The sequence below is a fragment of the Hyperoodon ampullatus genome, assembly GCF_949752795.1.
Source record: "Hyperoodon ampullatus genome assembly, chromosome: 7".
NCBI classification, from domain to species: Eukaryota; Metazoa; Chordata; class Mammalia; order Artiodactyla; family Ziphiidae; genus Hyperoodon; species Hyperoodon ampullatus.
This window is the reverse complement of record NC_136920.1, coordinates 77596788-77611961: the sequence shown is the minus strand read 5'-3', so window position 1 is coordinate 77611961 and position 15174 is coordinate 77596788. Positions and strand designations below refer to the sequence as shown.

The 15174-nt window shown below is 41.5% G+C and overlaps 1 protein-coding gene across 1 annotated transcript; it reads right to left on the bottom strand.

Annotated features, from left to right (window-relative positions):
* Positions 1-8463: 8463 nt before the first annotated feature.
* On the bottom strand, positions 8464-11604 carry LOC307055617 (UDP-N-acetylglucosamine--peptide N-acetylglucosaminyltransferase 110 kDa subunit-like; the record flags this gene model as incomplete). Its single annotated transcript, XM_079707825.1, has 1 exon — positions 8464-11604. One exon carries the CDS (start codon positions 11602-11604, stop codon positions 8464-8466), a length of 3141 nt encoding a protein of 1046 aa, XP_079563951.1.
* Positions 11605-15174: the final 3570 nt, after the last annotated feature.

Below are 15174 nucleotides of genomic sequence, written 5' to 3'. Positions count from 1 at the left end.
GGAATATTACTCAGCCATAAAAAGAAATGAAACTGAGCTATTTGTAATGAGGTGGATGGACCTAGAGCCTGTCATACAGAGTGAAGTAAGTCAGAAAGAGAAAGACAAATACTGTATGCTGACACATATATATGGAATTTAAGAAAAAAAAATGTCATGAAGAACATAGGGGTAAGACAAGAATAAAGACACAGACCTACTAGAGAATGGACTTGAGGATATGGGGAGGGGAAAGGGTAAGTTGTGACAAAGTGAAAGAGCGGCATGGCCATATATACACTACCAAACGTGAGGTAGATAGCTAGTGGGAAGCAGCCGCATAGCACAGGGAGATCAGCTCGGTGCTTTGTGACCCCTGGAGGGGTGGGATAGGGAGGGTGGGAAGGAGACGCAAAAGGGAGGGGATATGGGAACATATGTATATGTATAACTGATTAAATTTGTTATAAAGGAAGAAAAAAAAAAGGAAAGAAAAGATATGGGTTTTAATAGTGGAGGATCAGGTACATAGGCCCAGTAAGTTGCTGCATTAACAGAGGGAACACATGAAATGGTTGCCAACATAGCCAAAAATAAAGTCACAGGTGTAACAGGATTATTCTGTTGTTTCACTAACTCTTGAGCTCGTGAAACCAATTGTTTAATTTGTCCCCAAGTTGGAACATCACTCCTTTGAGTCGTCCTGGCAAGTGGTCTCCTCTTCTTCTTCTTTTTCTGAATCAACACTGTCAAATTTTCGGGAGAGATGCAGAGCTTCTTCATCTTCTGAACTAGTTGTGAGCTGTGGCGAGCCATCTCTTTGCTTGACTAAGCAAGCGCTCAGGAAGCCAGAGAGGTCCAGGAGCTGATCTGGGAAATATACACACGTGACCACGTCCCCAAATCAACACAGGATCAGGACCATGCCAAGTGCTGGTTAGCGGATCTTTCCCGAGGACCTCCAGAGATTGAAAGGCCAATCTTGGCTCAGCCACCAACCTTTCCCCTGTCAACAGTGAGAAAATTTAAAATACACAGAGCATGATTTATAAGGTTATGTAGTGTTATTCTATATAATTCCCCCATTTTTAGTTTTTCAATAGTTAGCTTTAAAGATCTATTTGCACGTTGTATAATACCTTGTCCTTGAGGGTTATATGGAATGCCTGTAATATTGGTAATTTGTAATGAATTACAAAATGTTGCAAAAGCAACACTAGTGTCAGTGGGCCCATTATCTGTTTTAATAATTTTGGGAAGGTTCATGAAAGCAAAACAGTGTAATAAATGAGTGATAAAATGTTTAGTAGCTTCTCGGGTCTGTGCTGTAGCACAGACGAAACCAGAATAAGTATCAATAGTGACATGAACAAACTGTAATTTCCCAAAAGACGGGATATGAGTAACATCCATTTGCCATAAATGACTAGGTAATAATCCATGAGGATTAACACCAGAATGTGGAACAGGAAGGTGAGGTAAGCACTGTGGGCACTGCTTAACAATTTGTCGGGCGGCTTCACGCGGAAGGGAAAATTGTTTGCGTAATGTAGCCACCGACTGATGGTGTAAAGCATGCGATTGTTGTGCTGCTTGTGAAGCAGTTTGATCATAACTTACCATAATATGAGGGTGTCCAGGACATGGACCATGGGTATCAACAGTATGAAGATAATGAATGCAATACCTTAGCCATTCTTGACAGCATGACGAACGGAAAGGAGGAGGACGGTAAATTGGGATATGTCCTGCTTTAGGGAAAAGAGATTGAGGAGGAAGAGTAACTTTAACTTTATTTTTGGGAGGAAAATGCACAGGATAAAGATCACGTTTAGATCGAGTTAAAACATCTGCAGTCGCATTCATTTTAGACAATGGACCAGACAAGTTAGAATGAGCACGGATATGCAGAGCTGCAACAGGACCATCGTGGGAACGAATAAACTGTTGAAGCAAACGAAAAGACGATGATAATTCAGGGTCATTAGTATATCCTCTGGTCGCAGTCTCCAGAAGAAATAATAAGCTAATAAGATATTTACTATCAGAAAACAAATTAAAAGATATAGAAGGCAAATGTTTAAAAGCCATAATGACAGCATACAGTTCAACACGTTGAGCTGAAGTCAAGGAAGTTTGTTTAATGAGTTTTGTTCCGTCGTCAATGATTACAGTAGCCACTCCTGAAGAAGAACCGTCTGTAAAAACCAAAGGTACATGAGGAATAGGCTGTTGCCTAATTATAGAAGGAAAGATATAAGAGTTTGCTGAATTGGATCAATTTATCAGCAGGCTAATGGCATTCCAAGGTACCTGAAAATCCTGCAAGAACAAGACCCCATTCATTACTATGTTGAAAAAGCCAATTTTGTTGACTAACTGAATAAGGGATAATAATTTGAGAAGGTTCTATACCTATAAGTTGTAAGCATCTAGTTCTACCTTGCATTATTAACTTAATAATAAGTTCATAATAAGGGTTAATAACTTTAGAGGATGGAGTTTTCATATGAATCCATTCAGTAATTCCAACAGTTTGCCATAAAATGGCAGTAGGCACATGAGGTGTTGGACAAACAACTAAAGACATTGGCAGGTGGGTATGTATTCGAGTTAATTGTGCAGAGCTGATAGCTCTATTAACTATTTGGAAAGCTTGCAATCCTCTGGAGTCATAGATCGTGAAGTAGAAGGATCTGAGTCACCTTTAAGAATATCAAAGGCTCTAACTGAGCAGTAGTAAGTTCTAAGGAAGGCCTTAGCTAATTAATATCTCCAAGTAATTTTTGAAAATCATTTAATGTTTTTAAATTATCAACTCGAATTTGCAGTTTTTGAGGCCTAATGGTAGAGTTATCAATATATTTTCCCAAATAGAAAAATGGAGATTGTCTTTGAATTTTTTCTGAGGCAATGACCAAGCCAAATGATTGTAAGGATTGTTGTAAAAATTGAGAAGCAGTCTCTAATCAAGAAATATTATCAGTGGCTAAAAGTATATCATCCATATAATGTATGAGATATAACGCTGGAAACCTTTTGCTCACAGGAGTTAAGGCCTGAGCCACATATATTTGGCATAATGTAGGACTATTTGCCATGCCCTGAGGCAATACTTTCCATTGAAATCTCCTAATGGGTTCCTTAAAATTTAAGGAAGGCAAGCTAAAAGCAAAATGTTTTCTATCTTCAGGAAACAAAGGAATAGTGAAAAAACAATCTTTAAATCTATAACTAAAAGATGATAATTGTGTGGTATGGCTGTTGGAGAGGGTAGGCCTAGTTGAAGAGCTCCCATTATTAGCATAGTTTTATTAACAGCTCTTAGACCCTGTAATAACCTCTATTTTCCAGGCTTTTTCTTGATAATAAAAATAGGAGTATTCCAAGGACTATTGGAAATTTCTAAATGCCCTAATTGTTCCAGTACTAATTGTTCTGCAGCTTCTAATTTCTCCTTTGTGAGGGGCCATTGGTCCACCCATACAGGGTCATCACTCAGCCAAGTAATTGGATCAGCAGTGAGTGGAGGAGAATCCAAGGCCCCTAAGAAAAACCCAAACCTTGTCTATCACTTTTTATTTTCACATCAATAGGATAGACAGTTCCTTTTTGATTTGTTCCCAGCCCTTTTGTGGGAAGAAACCCTTGATCCAACACCATATTAGACACTTGAGAATTTGGACTATAAAGTAATACTCCCATTTCTTTTTTTTTTTTTTTCAGTACGTGGGCCTCTCACTGTTGTGGCCTCTCCTGTTGCGGAGCACAGGCTCCGGACGCGCAGGCTCAGCGGCCATGGCTCACGGGCCCAGCCGCTCTGTGGCATGTGGGATCTTCCCGGATCGGGGCACGAACCCGTGTCCCCTGCATCGGCAGGCGGACTCTCAACCACTGCGCCACCAGGGAAGCCCCCCATTTCTTTTAATATATCTTGGCCCAAGAGGTTTCAAGTCAGCCCAGGCAAAACATAAGGCTGGAAGTATCCTGAATGGCCCTCAATATCTTGCCATAATAATAACTGACTATTTTGTATAGGAGAAGAACTCTCTCCTATTCCTTGAAGTTCTGTAATAATAGGACTAACGGGCCAATGTTTAGGCCAGTGCATTTGCGTCATAACAGAGACATCAGCTCCAGTGTCTAACAAACCTGAAAAAACCTTTCCATTAATGGTTCATTTCATTTCTGACGTTCTTTCCCTATCTTCTGAATCCAGTAGGCAGCACTAGATGATCCAAAAGCCTTTGTTTCTCTCTTTTTTTTTTTTTTTTTTTGTGGTACGCGGGCCTCTCACTGTCGTGGCCTCTCCCATTGTAGAGCACAGGCTCCGGATGCAGAGGTTCAGCAGCCATGGCTCCCGGGCCCAGCCGCTCCACGGCATGTGGGATCTTCCTAGACCAGGGCATGAACCCGTGTCCCCTGCATCGGCAGGCGGACTCTCAACCACTGCAACACCAGGGAAGCCCTGTTTCTCTCTTTTGATGTTGTAAAATTTGTCCATGAGGTACAAAGGGCAAAGGTAGCAATTGTGCAATTTTATCACCAGGAGAAATCGTTATTATATTTTTAATAGTTTGTGCCATGATTTTTATTTCTCCTTCGTACTCAGAGTCTATGAGTCCTGGCATAATAGTTAAACCCTTCATGGCGACACTACTTCTTCCCAATAATAGTCCAATCAAACCCTTGGGTAAAGGTCCATATATGCCCATAGAGAGGGCCTGAGGACCCACTGCAGGAGTTAATACATATCGGGCGGAGGTACTGAGGTCCAGTCCTGTGCTTCCTGCTGTTGCTCTGGAGAGCGAAGATATTGCATGTTTTTGTTTTTGGTTAATGTCTGATTGATAGTTTGAGGAGGATACACAGACGTTGCCCCTATTATTTGTTGGGGCCGGGGAAGGCCCCGGGAGGAGTTTCCCGACAGTGGTGTCCCATCCCTGTGGCCCACTGAGCGACAATCTCGTGCCCAACGTTTTCCCCTATTGCATTTAGGGCATAAACCAGGGATTTTCTGACCATCTGGAGGTTTTTGAGTAGGGAAGGAAGGAGCAGGGTTACAATGAAAAGATCCACATTCTCCAGCAAAATGACCTGCCTTTCCGCATTGAAAACTAGTCTTTGTTCCCTTTTGATTGTTTTTAAACCCCACTTTAGTTAATGCTGCATTCATAGCAGCACCCTGTATATAAGCAGGCTCAATGTCTGCACAAAGGCGAATATAATCCTCCAGTGTTCCCCGTTTTCTCCAAGGTCAAATCGCAGCCTGACATGCATTATTAGCGTTTTCAAAAGCAAGTTGCTTAACTACAATTGTACCAGTGAGTCCATCCACAATGAGTCTCCCCACCGCCTGTAACAATCTATCTACAAAATCAGCATATGGTTCATCAGGTCCCTGTCTCATTTTTGAAAGATCCTCAGTTTTGTGTGTAGAAGGTAATTTCCTCCAGGCTTGTAATGCCAAATGATTTATTTGAGGATAAGCAACAAAGGTATAAGTTAATTGATCTTGTAAAGAAATATATGGTCCTTCCCCAATCAGCATATGATAATCCACTGGAATATCATGGGTAGCATTCTTTTCTGCTTGTTCAGCAGCCCGTTCATAAAAATCAAACTTCCATATTAAATAATCTCCACCATTTAAACAAGCTCGTGCAATAGACTTCCAATCAGCGGGGGAAAGAGCTTCTCCTGCAATAGTGTCAACCATAGCAGTAGTAAAAGGAGCAGTGGGCCCATATTGAGCACAAGCAAATTTTAAATCTTTCAAAACTTTAAAAGGGAGAGCCTGATGCTCCCTAATAGCCTGTTGAGGATGATTAGGATCAGGTCTTTCTATGACAGGACAACTGAAAATAGGATCTTCTCCTCGTTTTATTGCTGCTTATACAGCACGTTGCAAGAGACTGAGCATTTTTACAGATGTAGATTTTTGAGGAAGACAGTCCTTACTAATGTGCAGCTTTTTCACTGACTTATCTATCATAGCCATTAGAAAATCATCCTCAGGATGATTCTCTCTTTCATGTTTTTTTTTTCTCTCTCTTTTATGTTTAAAAGCCTCATCGGTTAAGTCAAAATGTTCCTCTTCATCTGAAATATTTAAATTAATTAGCTCTTTCGGTTTAGGAAGTGGCGACACAGTAGCCGATAATACAGTCTTGTCTTCTGTCAGAGGCTTATGTTTTTCTGACTTTACATTCAAATCAACACTATCATGAGAAGAACCTAAACATATTTTTATCAGATTCCACAAACTAAATGTAACAACAGCAGTATGAGTAGGCCCTCGAGACTCATAATAATTTTGTAAACCTTCTCCAACTTTCTGCCAGATTTCTATGTCACAGAGCTGCCATCAGGAAACCAGGGAGATACATCATGGATATGCTGCAAAAATTCAGTCAACTGTGAGGTAGAAACTTTATTACCCCGAGCTATAAGCATCAAAAGTAAAACCTGAGCAAATAATTCATGCTCCTTTGAGCCCTTTTGCCCCATCTTATTTTACTTCTGACTGTTGCCTTATGCCTCTATTAGTTTCACTTTTACTCGTGGCCACACATATTTTGCATAAGGGTTCTCTTACCTGCACTTTCTTTTCCTTTTAATTGCCTTCACGCTTCAGGTCCCTGTTCGGGCGCCACTTGCCATGGACCAGCCTCAGAAAGAGGATTTCACCGCCCAGGGTCAGAAAGGACGGGGTAAGGAACTGAAGTAGCACCAACGAATGGGGTCAGAAGGACCAAGACAACTGATGGTTGCAAGGTAAGTTTTATTATGCTACAGGTGCAGGTTATATAGACTAGAAAAGGGAAGGTTGCCAGACGGTGGATTACATTATCTAATGACTGTCTCGGCTCAAGGTTAACTTCCCTGGGAGAAAACCCATAGACCCAGAATCATCCAAAATAACCTGCATGTGCAGGGGGGAGACAGCTTTGCTTGTCTCATTTTACTTTCTTTCTGATTTCTGGGCCCTGGTGATTTATCTCCCATGGCATGGAACAAGGAGGGGAACAAGTAGGGACAGTCCCTTCGAGCAGCAGCGGCATGCCTGGCATGTCCGAAGGTGCTCTCAAGGCTCACTGCTTCCCACACATATGTTGGCTTGTTTAAGCCTCAAGCCCTCGATCCTTTGTTGAAATACAATAATTTCATTCCTATGGTTTTCAATACGAAAAACTCAACCTCCAGGAGGGTTAAAGTCTAATTTGTACTCCAAACCAAGTAGCAGTGCAGTTCGCTACTACTGAGGCTGAATCCATAAAGACTTCAAGACCACGACCAGAAGACAAGTTATTATATATAATACCCTAGAAGGCCTGAAACATAATTATCATATACATAGCTGGTCCTTCAGAACTTTTTACCTATAACATGCTTTTTCATGAAAGTTATTTAATGTACTGGAGATAACTGTGAATTACTGATCAAATATTTGAATACTTATACTTACCTGGAATTTCATTTCTGCTGAAAGAAAAAGGAAGAACAGGACTCACCTAAAACAAAACAAACTTTAGAAATGAAAGTAAACATCATCACACATTATCACTTTTGGAAGCAGCATAGAGGGGCAGTCAACAGTAAAACACTGGTGAAATAGGACAAAACTCTAGGCCAAAAATCCATTATTATTATCATCAGTGACAGTACCACAACTGTGCCCTTCATAATTAATAAGCACTCCTAAGAATCTTCATTTGGCACCAGATGATGTGTTTAAGAGAAACACTCTGGGAGGTATTGAATCAGACTTGGTTTTTTGTTAGCCAAGTTACAGGAGAATTTTTAAAGTGGGGGGAAGGGAAGAAGGAAACGAACCAGAAAAAGAATTGACGCCATCATCTACAAACCAACAAAGCACTGAGAGTTCCAAACGTTATGTCAGACACTAGAATGACTGATACAGGCTCAAGCGGTTTATAAAACCTAGAAAAAGACTACACCAGCAAAGTCCCCATTTATCTGTAGAGTTCAGAAGCTAAAACAAGGAATATTTCAGCTTAACACCTGATCTCAAGAGAATCATATACACTTCACATGAATAAAAATACCTGAAACCAAACATTTTTAAAAGCTCCAATACCCAAAATAGAAAGAAAAAAATTAATTCAGAAGACTCAATCCATCCATGATAATCACAAAACGGCTGGGCAATCTCTATCTCCCTTCCACACTAACCATCCATCCCCTGGAAGACCAAGGGAGATCAGACCTTCCAGACTTACCTTCCAGACCTTCCAGACACCTGGCTGCGGCAAAATTCGATAGAATCTCCTTGTGGAACAGCAGTTTCCCATCTCTTGTGTCTCTCCCTGTCATGATCATGCAGGAAGCAAGTCTGGCTGTGCTATTTCTTATCATTGTGTGTCACCCATCTGCAACATGATATTGAAAAAGTAGTTCCCTTTCCCCCAGAAGGTTGAGGCTCAGCTACAGGGGTAATTCTCCTGGGCACACAGTCATTATTTAGGCCGACTCAGTGACTTCAACAGGCTTAATCATGTGATCAGGTTTGTTGCCAGCTGCATAATGCTCCCACATCTGTAGATAGAGCCGCTCTAGTTCCATCGTGTATTGTTTGGTGTTGAACAGAGGGCTAGATGTTCTCTGCTTCCAGACGTTGCCACGAATTTTCTTCAGGTATTCTACATCAGTTCCCAGTTTCACAGCTACCTCTTCATATTCTTGTCTATTTTTAGCAATCAGCTCGAGACAGCCTAAACAAGTGAGCTGGGAAGCTGCAACTCGGGAAGCAAGAGTCTCTCCTGGCATAGTCACCATGGGGGTCCCTGCCCAAAGGACGTCCATCCCTGTGGTGTGTCCATTACAGAGCGGAGTGTCCAAGCAGACATCAGCCAGCTGGCCTCTCCGAACATGTTCCTCTTTAGGAGCAACAGAGGAAAAAATGATACGGTTCGGGGGAAGGCCCATATTTTGTGCGTACTGTTGAATATTAGCTTCTCCTGCTGCTGGAAAACGCAACAGCCACAGTACACTGTTGGGAACACGCTTCAGAATATTTGCCCACATCTGCAAAGTAGATGGGTCAAGTTTGTATAACTGATTAAAGTTACAGTACACAGTGGCATCTTCCGGTAACCCGTACTGAGAACGTGTGGTTACAATAATGGTACGGGGAACCTCCTCTCCAGTGGCAGCCTTATTGTTGATCAGGGTAGTTGCCAGCCCATTGCTAATGCTGAATCCATTAATTGTAATCTGAATTTGTCCTCTGTTAATCATTTCAATAACTGCTTCTGCAACAGTATTCATAGGAATGACAGGCATATTAAGAGTTGTATTACTGCTGTCTGCATTGTCTTCTCCATCAGGACATTTCATCTTGACTATTTGCACATCTGATAGACTATCAAGAAATGCGTGGAGGTCGATGCCATTCAGCACAATCCGATTGTCATAAATGTGCCCATTGGACTTCAAATCGATGACGGCTTTTTTCTTCAGGTGAGGGAACATATTAGCATGATCACCAATAAAGAAAGTATGGGGCATATAAGCCAGTTTCTCAGAATACTGCTCAGCAACTTCAGCAGGTGAAGTTTCCTGATCAGTGATAATATAATCCATGAAAAGCACGCCACTAGTCCCAGGGTACCCCAGCCACATTGCCTGAATAGGAGCTGGCCTGAGAGCAAAGAGTTCATTTCGAGCACCCCTGGTATAACCATTCAGATTTACAAGGATGTGTATACCATCTTGATGGATGCGATCAGCTGCTTTCCCATTGCATGGAATCTGAGAAAGATCAATGAAATGATTGGCTTCTGCCATCACCTTCGCTCGGAAGTTTGTGCCATCATGAGGGCTCAGGGCATAACAGAATATCTCAAATTTATCAGGATTGTGCATGCCTGGAATAGACTGCATAAGATGAGAAGTAGGATGATTCCCAAAGTCAGAACTCACGTATCCTACACGCAGTCGACCATCACTGAGCTTCAAGTCTTTTGGATGTTCATACGGTGGTTTATGAAGGACACTTATATTAGCCAAGCAGAGGTTCCCATGCCTCTCAGCAATAGCCTTCCTGAAGCCATGAGAAAGAGGATAGAGCATACTATGATGAGGCTGCACAGAAGGCAACCTATTCTCCTCCAACTGGTCAGCCACAATGCTGACCAACTTCTTCATTCGCTCATCATAGTCTGTCCAATCACAGACAACCTGCAGGCAATGAGCCAAATTACAATAAGCGTCAGGAAAGTCAGGTTGAAGCTTCAGAACAGTGCGATAAGAAGCAATTGCTTCTGGCATATTCCCTGAATCGTGGTGAATGGAAGCCAGATTGCTGTGGGCATCCGCAAATGCAGGGCTGATATGAACGGCACGAGTATAACACTGCAAGGCTCCCTGAACATCCTGCATCTCCCGTAGGGTGTTTCCCATATTGCAGTAGGCATCAGCAAAGGTAGGACTGATTCGAATAGCCTCCTTATAATGCATCAGAGCTTCGTGCAGTTTTCCCTGCTGCTTCAATACACTTGCTAAATTCGAATGGGCATCAGCAAAGTCTGGGCAGAGCTCTAATGCTTTACGATACAAGCGAACTGCCTCTTCACTGTTTCCCTGTTCTCCTTTGATATTGGCTAGGTTATTCAGAGAGTCTGCATGGGTGGGACACAGCCGGAGAGCTGTATGATAACAATCTTCTGCTTCAGCAACACTGCCCTTCTCTTTGAGAGCGTTTCCTAGGTTGCAGTAAGCATCAGGGAAATGTGGTTGCAATTCAATAGCTCGCCTGTAGGTGTCTATTGCCAGATCCATCAGGCCTTGCTCATAGTATACACAAGCCAGGTTGCCATGTACCACTGCATGATTTGGACTCAAGCTTAGGGCATGAAGGTAAGCTGCCACAGCTCTGTCAAAAATCCATGCCTCATTGAAGACATTTCCTAAATTGATATAAGCATCCAGAAAATTGGGGTCAAGGGTGACAGCCTTTTCAAAGTGATGAATTGCAAGCCAAATCTCCCCTTGCGCATTGAAAACACAGCCAAGATTACTCCAAGCTACTGCAAAGTTCGGTTGCGTCTCAATTGCTTTCAAATAACATGCCTTGGCTTCTTCTAAGCCACCCAGGGCTTTGAGCAGGTTCCCCAGGTCACTGCGAACACAGTACAAATAAGGATTGTACTGAAGAGCACAGACGTAAGCTTGTACTGCCCCTTCCATGTCGCCTGCTCCTACCAATGCGGCTGCCAGGTTAATATAACCATCGATGAAATCTGGTTTGAGACGCAGTGCATGCCGGTAATGCTCAGTTGCTTCCTGCAACTGCCCTCTTTCCTTGTACACATTCCCCAAATTCGAATAGGCTTCTGCCAGAAGAGGGTTCTGTTTAATTGCCAGAGTACTAAAGTGGGCAGATCTGTCCAGCCTTTGACACTGGAAGTGTAGAGATGAAAGTAATAAAAGTACACCAGTATTGCCTGGCTCTTGTCTCCAGAGCTGCATGCAGTGTCTCTCAGCTGTCTCAAAATCTCCTGCCTGATATTCTCGATGTGCCAACTCAGCTAACCCTTGGAAGGAAAGCATACGTTTCGTTGGTTCTGTGCTGTCGGCCACGTTGCCCATGGAAGACGTCATCTGGAGCTTCTGGAGAGAGTGAAAAAAGGGGGTAATTGAGTCCCGCTGCCGCCACTACTGGCAAGAACGTTTCTAGAGGTAGCAAACACGAGCGCAGCAGCCGTACCACTGCTTTGGCAGGCTTAAGCGGCGGCAACAGTTACAGGCACCAAACCTTAGGAACTCTGGTTGGCCATCTACCTCTCATGCTCTTGAAATCTTAATTCTTAACCCTGCCCTCTTCCACCATTTTTCTCCTAATCAGGGAATAAAAATTACCTATCCATTTGCCTTAGAAGAAATCAAAAGTCAGTAGTCCAAACACTTTTTAAAATATTGTTTTCTGTCCAGTTGGAAATGAAATACATGATTGATTTTTCTTCATCATTCATATAGTCAATGTGGAAAACATTAGGGCCATGAATTTCAATACAGTAAGATGAGAAAATTTTAAATTGGCCTTCCCAAACCACTAATAAGTAACCGATGTTGTATATGATGCTAAAATCTTACAGACTGAGTTGGATATTTTAAAAGTTCTGAAAACATTAGCTAATTTCTCCTCATCAAATTTCTCATGACTCAAACCTGAGTATTACTTTTTAAAAGATAAATTTATTTATTTTTATTTATTTATTTTTATTGTGGCTGCATTGGGTCTTCAGTGCTGCGTGCAGGCTTTCTCTAGTTGAGGTGAGTGGGGGCTACTCTTTGTTGTGGTGCCGGGGCTTCTCATCACAGTAGCTTCTATTGTTGTTCCACAACTCTATGGGTTCCTTTTTAGGTCCTATAAAGAACCCTAGAAATTAGTTCATGTAATTATAGGTTTTTGCAAAATTGTCAAAAGTGAGATATTTTAACTTCCATCAGGTAAGACCATTGTCTATTTCTTTGCCAATGTTCCTTCTATCATAGTCCGCTATGTTGGATCATATTGGATTGGTCACAGGCTTTTTTGAAATCTGGCTAAGGAGATGTTTTAAGTGAGGCTATTATGTGATTTTCAGACACCACCATATGTAATTGACTATATAGTATCCCATTACAGGAATAACTTCCAGTACTCTTACTGACTAATCTACTGACTTAACTAGGACAAGACGCAGAAGCGTTAAGGACAAAAACCACCTTACAATATAGCCATGTCTTGCACTTCACAGCTCTCAAAGCATGTGCATTTGAAGAGGAAAAAAAGAACTGAAAAGTATAAAACCAGAAGTTATTCTGTGGAAAATTATTTCAATCATCAGGCATGTGAAAGATAAGTCAAAGATTCAGTTTTCTTCAATGCTTAGTCAAAACGGAAATTTCCTTCTGTCAAGAATATACTCCAGGGCTTCCCTGGTGGTGCAGTGGTTGAGAGTCTGCCTGCCGATGCAGGGGACACGGGTTTGTGCCCCGGTCCGGGAAGATCCCAAATGCCATGTAGCGGCTAGGCCCGTGAGCCATGGCCACTGATCCTGAATGTCCGGAGCCTGTGCCCCGCAACGGGGAGAGGCCACAACAGTGAGAGGCCAGCATACCGCAAAAAAAAAAAAAAAGAAAAAGAAAAACCAATATACTCCAGGGGCTTCCCTGATGGCACAGTGGTTAGGAAGCCACCTGCAAATGCAGGGGACACGGGTTCGAGCCCTGGTCCAGGAAGATCACACATGCCGCGGAGCAACTAAGACCGTGTGCCACAACGATGGAGCCTGCGCTCTAGAGCCCGTGAGCCACAACTACTGAGCCTGCGAGCCACAACTACTGAAGCTTGCGTGCCTAGACCCCGTGCTCTGCAACAAGAGAAGCTACCGCAATAAGAAGCCTGCACACCGCAACAAAGAGTATCCCCAGTCGCTGCAACTAGAGAAAGCCTGCGCACGGCAACGCAGACACAACACAGTCACAAATAAATAAATAAATAAATAAATAAAAGAATATACCCCATCAATAATGTGTGTAATGGAATGGTGTGAATGAGTATTTTATCAGAATTCCTGTAATGCACAATCCTATAGCAGTACTGAAATCAGTAATGCATTTATAATAGTAAATATTTATGAGGAAGTAATCCATAGAGGTTTTCTCAAAGTTAACAATGAAAATTAATGTGACATTATCAATAATAAATTGTGACGCTGAAATAAACTTTTCTAAACTATTAATAACTAAAAGCAAACTCTAATCAACCATGTTAAAAGAAATCTATGTCTATAACTACAAAGTTTATTTCTTAAAAGTTTATTTCTAAAACACATAAACTGTCATATGAGGAGGCAGTTAAAGAATATATAGCTACAAGAGTGGGGAAAAAGTTTTATAGAGACACATCTGGCAGTAGTTAATTTTCAAATGTCATTTTTCTAGATTTTGTGACACCTATAGTATTGATATTTGAAAGCATTTAAAAAATTGTAATTTGAAGATTTGCTACTTCCAGGTAGAGTAAAATATTTTGAAGCAAAACATTTCCACTGAGAAAAATTTAAAAAGCCAAATAAAATAGCATTCAATCAAAAAGTTCTAGACATACCAAGAGATAGAATCATATGACTAAAATTCTAAGAAAGGAACAGATAATACAAAAATATTTATATAAGATATTGTGTATCTTTATCAGGAAAAGTCTTTATCAAGAAAAGACTTTAAAATCATCAGAATTAATATTATATTTTATTTATTTGTATATTTTATTTATATATTTATATAAAGGACTTAAAGATAAAGCCCTAGTTAAGGCAGTGACAAAAGCAGTAGCAGTGGGAGTGAAAAGAAATGGTTATATTCAAGGATATTTTGTCAGTAAAAGTCCAAGATCAAATGTCTGACTGCATACATGGGATGGATAGACGGAGTGGGAAAAATCAAAGTTAACTATAGAGGTTCTAGTGAAGATGGGGTTGCCATCACCCAACCCAAGGGGTTGCGATCATCCCCAAGGTCTAGGACACTCAAGGGAAGGTCGTGGTCGAGGAAAAGTTAATTGCTGGGAAAATAAGACTCCCAGTCTCTCCATCTCCTTATAGTAGTTTTTTTTTTAACATCTTTATTGGAGTATAATTGCTTTACAATGGTGTGTTAGTTTCTGCTTTATAACAAAGTAAATCAGTTATACATATACATATGTCCCCATATCTCTTGCCTCTTGCATCTCCCTCCCTTCCACCCTCCCTATCTCACCCCTCTAGGTGGTCACAAAGCACAGAGCTGATCTCCCTGTGCTATGCGGCTGCTTCCCACTAGCTATCTATTCCTTATACCAGTTTTTTTTTTCCGCTCATATACGTAGCAGCATTTCATTCAAGGGGAAAGTCATTGATCTGACTGGTCAAATTAAACACCATAGTTCAAGGCACATTTACAGTGGTTAGTTCCTCCACAATTTAGAAAGTAACGTTCACAATTTCCCTCTTCCTACACTGCAGAACACATGGCCATTCCTCCAAAGTTTCCACTCCATAGAGTGGACCAGAGATAACATTAGCCCAGAACTGAGAGCTTGGCATGAGATGGTGTCAACCCCACCTAGAGCTCTGGCATAAGTTATGACCCAACCCAGTTCTACAGAGAGCTCTGCATGGAATCTTGTCTCAGCCATAATAATGTGAT